The sequence below is a fragment of the Syzygium oleosum genome, unplaced genomic scaffold, assembly GCF_021117445.2.
Source record: "Syzygium oleosum isolate NSW1041296 unplaced genomic scaffold, Sole_v2.1 Sole_v2.20, whole genome shotgun sequence".
In the NCBI taxonomy this organism is placed as follows: domain Eukaryota; kingdom Viridiplantae; phylum Streptophyta; class Magnoliopsida; order Myrtales; family Myrtaceae; genus Syzygium; species Syzygium oleosum.
This window is the reverse complement of record NW_026607504.1, coordinates 5361145-5367681: the sequence shown is the minus strand read 5'-3', so window position 1 is coordinate 5367681 and position 6537 is coordinate 5361145. Positions and strand designations below refer to the sequence as shown.

The 6537-nt window shown below is 46.4% G+C and overlaps 1 protein-coding gene across 2 annotated transcripts; it reads left to right on the top strand.

Annotated features, from left to right (window-relative positions):
* The first annotated feature begins 525 nt into the window (after positions 1-525).
* LOC115693187 (cytochrome P450 84A1-like) lies at positions 526-3213 on the top strand. 2 transcript variants are annotated; one of them, XM_056320446.1, is made up of 3 exons: positions 526-1548; positions 2247-2879; positions 2923-3213. In XM_056320446.1, exons 1-2 carry the CDS (start codon positions 586-588, stop codon positions 2868-2870), a joined length of 1587 nt encoding a protein of 528 aa, XP_056176421.1. In that variant the 5' UTR covers positions 526-585; the 3' UTR covers positions 2871-2879; positions 2923-3213. The 2 variants fall into 2 exon arrangements, with proteins under 2 accessions (XP_056176421.1, XP_030476028.1); XM_030620168.2 differs by having other exon boundaries at positions 2247-3213.
* Positions 3214-6537: the final 3324 nt, after the last annotated feature.

The window sequence follows — 6537 nt, the reverse complement described above, 5'->3', positions numbered from 1 at the left end:
GTTTTCTAAAATATTTTCCAAAAAATAAAAGAAAATTTGTGTGTACTTAGTCCATGTGAACCGCAGAAATTCAATTTTTCGTCAAGTGATCCGACTATTTGCTTGTTTTTGTACGGGAAAACAAGGAAAAGTAATTTTTTTGTATAAGGGCAATGTGCTGTTTAAGATCAGAATAACGTGGAAAACATATTTGAGGAATATCTGTATATTTTGATGTACATGATGAAGATTACATTGGCCTATTTATAAATTTTATGAAATTACTATTTAAGGTAACATATATTAATCAAATTATACACAATCAGAGAGTGACATTCACACAATCTTAAGAGATACACAAAATTCACAGAAATATCCTAATTATTGCCGGCAAGTTAAATGAACCTACCAAAGTAGAGGCCGAAAATAGTCAAGACCATAGTAATAGGAAAATGGGAAAAAAAAGAAAAGAGAAATCAAATCTTCAACTTGTGTACAGGGATACACAAGAGACTTTGTGTATATAAAGGCCACTAAATATCATTCTCCAACCTGGCAACACATTCTCTAGTAAGTTGCGCTTAAGACCTCTCCAGAAGGCAATCCATGGATTTTTACCATTTTTATTCTCAACTCCAGTCTCTTCAAGCTCAACTCCTACAATCACCCATGACCCTCCTCCTCTCCATCATCCCGTTCCTCCTCTTCCTCGGCCTAGTTGCCCGGCTCCGGCGCAAGCCGCCCTACCCGCCGGGCCCGAGGGGCCTCCCGGTCATCGGGAACATGCTCATGATGGGCGAGCTCACCCACCGCGGGCTCGCGAGGCTCGCGAAGAAGTATGGCGGGATCTTCCACCTCCGCATGGGCTTCCTCCACATGGTCGCCGTGTCGTCCCCCGATGTGGCCCGACAGGTCCTCCAAGTCCACGACGGGATCTTCTCGAACCGGCCGGCCACGATCGCGATCAGCTACCTGACGTACGACCGGGCCGACATGGCGTTCGCGCACTACGGCCCGTTCTGGCGGCAGATGCGGAAGCTGTGCGTGATGAAGCTTTTCAGCCGGAAGCGGGCCGAGTCGTGGGAGTCGGTCCGCGACGAGGTCGACACGATGGTGCGCACCGTCGCAGGCAGCCCGGGGACCCCCGTGAACGTCGGTGAGCTCGTGTTCGCACTCACGCGGGACATCATCTACCGCGCCGCCTTCGGCACGAGCTCGATCGAGGGCCAAGACGAGTTCATCAGCATATTGCAAGAGTTCTCGAAATTATTCGGTGCCTTCAACATAGCCGATTTTATTCCATACCTAAGTTGGGTTGATCCGCAAGGGCTCACCTCCAGGCTTGTTAAGGCACGTCAGTCACTGGACAGGTTCATTGACCGCATTATAGATGATCACATGGACAAGAAGAGAAACAAAACCACTGTTAATGGAGGCGATCAAGACGTCGATACGGACATGGTGGATGATCTGTTGGCCTTCTACAGCGAGGAAGCGAAAGTGAACGAGTCGGACGATTTGCAGAACTCGATCAGGCTAACGAGAGACAACATCAAGGCCATCATCATGGTAAGAAACCAACGCAATTTATTTTAATCACCTCTCGCCATCGGGAAATCAATCTTGCTTATTTCACCATGCGGTATGGCGAAAAGAAGAAGAAGACAGTTTCCATAATTGGTGTCGCGATATCGACATGCACATGTCGAGCTTCGAACACCATCGTTTTATTACCAGAACAGGACTTGATTTGAATATATTGCTCCGTGTTTCGTGCATATATATTCATGACGTTAGGGTTTCCATCAGTTGATTAAGCATATATGAGTTATTATCAGTCTATTTTTTCGCTAGTATTCTTTGATGGAGGGTGGAGATTTAGGTTCGTAGATTAAAAAATGCCTATACTCACCCTTTTTTTTTTTGTAAAGAAAACCAAGTAGAACTGTGGAGCGACTGATATTGGTTTGGGAAGTTTATTCACGAAACATCGATATTTAATGAATGGGTGGGTCGATATTGAAGTGTTCTGATAGTGTACGATCAATCGCCCATATCTGTATGCCATCTCTCTTTGCTATTTACACGTGCACGCACAGTTTGCTTGGCTGCAGATCTTCCACGTTGTAAACTTCTCAAACTTATTTACTAAATTAAATGCTTGCAGACATATAAATATTTCCTAGCAGCCATCTGAATTCATTAACGAGTATTCATGGTGGATGTCCCATCGATTCCTTATTTGTTCTTATTTGTGATTCATGCAGGACGTGATGTTTGGTGGGACGGAGACTGTGGCATCGGCGATCGAGTGGGCCATGGCGGAGCTCATGCGAAGCCCCGACGACCTGAAGAAGGTCCAGCAAGAACTCGCCGATGTGGTGGGCTTAGACCGGAGGGTCGAAGAGAGCGACTTCGAGAAGTTGACTTATCTCAAGTGCGCGCTCAAGGAGACCCTCCGCCTCCACCCACCGATCCCGCTGCTCCTCCACGAGACGGCGGAGGACGCCGTGATCGCCGGCTACCGCGTCCCCGCGCGGTCCCGCGTCATGATCAACGCGTGGGCCATCGGGCGGGACCCCGCCTCGTGGCCCGAGCCCGAGAGGTTCAGGCCGTCCCGGTTCCTGGAGCCGGGCGTGCCCGACTACAAGGGGAGCAACTTCGAGTTCATCCCGTTCGGGTCGGGCCGGAGGTCGTGTCCGGGGATGCAGCTCGGGCTCTACGCGCTCGAGATGTCCGTGGCCCACCTCCTGCACTGCTTCACGTGGGAACTGCCCGACGGGATGAAGCCGAGCGAGATGGACATGGGCGACATCTTCGGGCTCACCGCGCCGAGAGCCACCCGGCTCGTGGCGGTGCCGACTCCGAGGTTGGTGGGCGCTCTATATTGAGCAAACAAAGGAGGGGGCGGGGGGTCATTTTTCAAGCTTCAGTAGGGTTGCAAGGTTTGGGAGTGCGCACACATCCGTCCAAGGGCCAAAGCGGGAGGTGGCAAAAATGATTTGCATGGATTTTTCAATTTTTGTTTTGTATTATGAAAAGGTGAAATAACTGAAGAGGACAAAAAAAAATTGAGACGGAACTTGAATAAATACAGTTCTGATCTCTTTCTCTTTCTTTGTGGATATTACAAGCCTTTCTCATTTTGTGGGGTTTTTTCTTTTGTGATTTCTTTGATCTTTGTCAAACACAAATAAATATTGAATGACGAAAATTTACATCATTAAGGGACAATTTATGCTTATGTACATGGAAAGAGCATATGATTCTCCTTTTTATGTTATATTTCTTTGCTTGCAATACATAAGATGATAGCACAGTTACTATTTCTTGCAGACCAAAGTGCACTTTGTGTTCATAATCTTAAACCTGAAGTGGGGTTATAAGCTGCTGATGAACTCTCTCTGAGGAAATAGGGTTTTTTTTACTTGAGCTCAGATCATTCGTTAGAGGTTTAATCTTCAAACTTGTCGCTCCTTTGACAAGAGACTAAGCAAGGTGCGGTGCGCATGTAGATGGCCAAAGTTGTTGCCAGCCCAACTGGAACACAAGTTGGTGAAGTCGACATGTTCCAAATCGAAAATGAAAGGAGCTCTTATCCGTATGGGAATTCTCCTTCCCCATGTATACCGGTTGGCATGGTTCCCCGGTCGACGTGGTCTGTTTTGGAATTTTTGACCAGTAAGGAAATGGTACGATGACAGGAGCTAGTTTTGTCCTCCGTATTTCGTATACATCGTCATGTGTATCTATGTATGTACAGTCCTTATTGGGGAATCATTCATCATTTTAGAAAGATATGGACGTGCGCGTGCGTCAGTAATGACCTCCGAAAGGTAAATCTTTCTCGGCGTGGCAATGGAGCTAACACAAAGTTCGAATAGGATTTCGCCAAGAAAGATGATCCGAAAGAAAATAATAGAAAGCGAAGGCTCCGGAAAGGTTTGAACCAGTAGTGTAACATTGCAGCTGTGCAAGAGGGTTAATGTGCTTGGCCCTTGTTCAGTCTACGGTATCCACACGTTTTAGAGAGAGAGAGGAGAGGGAGGGAGGAATATGGTTGGGAATTGGAATAAAACTTGGGGGCGGGGGTGGATTTAGGTGGGAGATGAGGGGGACGTGAATACAATGATCATGATGATGGAAAAAGAAGCTTTGTGGGGGCAATTTCTTTCTTTGTTTTTCTTGGTTTTGTTTCTTCCCAGCAACTTCTTCATGAGAGATTAGGTCACTTCTTCTCTCTCTCTCTCTCTCTCTCTCTCTCTCTCTCTCAAGATCTCTCCTACATCCCTTTCAGCTGTTAAATCTTCAACTACTTCTCGACATTCCCAGCATCATGTACCAGTCATCCATAGCCATAACCCCTGTGAAACTCTCTCTGTCTCTCTCTCCCTCTCTCTTAAGTGCCCCTCACCACACTCAACATCCCCACCCACTCTTCTCTCCTCTCCCCATGAAAATCACTGGACAATGGTTCTTTGCAACGTTGGATCATCCATACTTACCTAAAAAACTGATTTTTAATTAACCATGACGGCCGCTTCAAGAATTGCCTTGTGAAGATGAACTTTTTCGTCGTAAAAAGAAAATTATCCGTATGGGATGTTCAGTTTATACAACTGACTGATCCTATTTTTAGAGGACAAGTAAGAGAAGAAAGTGCTCTGAGTAACCACGAAAGTGGCGACCGTTTAGGGTATTTATTTATAATTCATTCAATATGGCCTCTCTCATGTGATGCGGGATTAAGGATGCTAATTTATTATAAATTACTCCATATGGCATCTCTCATATGATGAGAGATTAAGGATGTCACGCACGTTAAACACAAAAATCTGCGACGACGGACGATATTCTAAGTTTACCCAATTGTCACGTTAAATAATAACCAATGAACAATGTTTTTCTCTCTACTGTATGCAGGTAGGCGGCAAGCGCCTGGTGCGCCCTTTTTCTATATCAACATCACTCAAGCTTTTGAACTTGACCGACAAGGATTCTACAGAATTTACACCAAACACGGATTAATTATATCAGAAGTAGACAAGTTCTTTAAAATTGCAACAAATGTCACGGCTGGTGTCGGGTCTTGAAGATTGGTAGGTTTATTTCACTGTTGCTCCATAAAATCTCCTTTCTAACACTCAATCTGCCTTCAGCACTTATGTCATCAGTATCACCTTTAGTTTTATAAAACATGCACGTCAAGGGAAACAACTTTCGGAGTTATTCAGTTTGACTCTTCAGAAATCTGCGTTCGATCGAATTGTCAACTTTGTACACTCCGAGCGTTGGAGCGTTCTGGGGTCGGAGCATGCGCATGGTTTGAAATTGGAGATGGCCAATCTTCTTTCAATCTAGAATCATACTGTATTGATCTGGTCGAATGAAGAGTCAAAAGCTCCTGAACTGCATCCATACCTAGCTTGAAGCCCAGCAAATCGTCTGTCATTAGATATTAACATGTATAAACGAATCGCATAAGAGTTCCTTTTATGATAATAAATCATTTATAACAGACAAATATATGAACCCGACATGATCTTTCTGTTGTCACCGATCTAGTCCTCCCATCCATACTAGAATGGATTAGAACATATGAGAAATATCCGTAAGAGAATCGCATAATTTGTGTAATTCCTAAAGAAGTCCTAGATGCGACTTGAGCTTTTGCTTGTGTTCACGAAAATCACCACATTACATATAGACACAAGAGCATATTGATATGCAGCCCAAGTCAACGCGGCGTGCGTATGAATGCAGATCTCAATTTCTTCATAGATGATCTTTACGGGGGAAAGAAGACATTATAGACGATTCGGCCATTCGATACGCATTATTAGAAAGGAATTGACAGCAACATTACGTTTTTCTTAGGAAAAGTGTTAGAAAAGTCTTAAACTTTTTGCATTTGTGCCAATTTAGTCTTAAACCTTTTGAACTAGTGCCAATTCAGTCATTTCAACTAATTTTAACCGGATTTTGCTGACATGGACGCCGGTTGGTCTACGTGGCACCACATGCTGTCATGAACAATATTTTAATTATTTTTTTCTGATTTTTTTTTTAATTTTTTTTCTCTCTTCCTCCCTTCATTCCTTTGCCGGTGACCGGCCACAGGCGATGGCCGGGCGAGCTGCCTTCGCTTGGGCGAGGGTCGGCGTCGCCCAACCAAGCTGGGCGAGCCCTGGTGAGGGCTCCCCTCACCAGATCTAGCGAGGCCGGCCCTTGCGCAAGCCACGGCGGCCTCACCGGGAGTCGTCTTGGCTCGGGCGACGCCCAATGAGGCCACCCTAGCCTGCGGGGGCTTGAGCCTCACGCTGGCCTGGGCGAGGCTCGCCCTCGCTGGATCTGGCGAGGGTCGAGCCTCGCCGCCAGTGCGAGGCTTGACCCTCCCCAGTGGCCGGTGGGGCTTGCTAGAGGCCCCCCTAGCCTCTAGCGAGCCTTGCGCTGGCCGATGAGGCTCGACCCTCGCCAAGAGCCTCGCCTAGCCTCTAGTGAGCCTTGCGCTGGCCGGCGTGGCTCGACCCTCGCCAGAGCCGGCGAGGATGAGCCTTG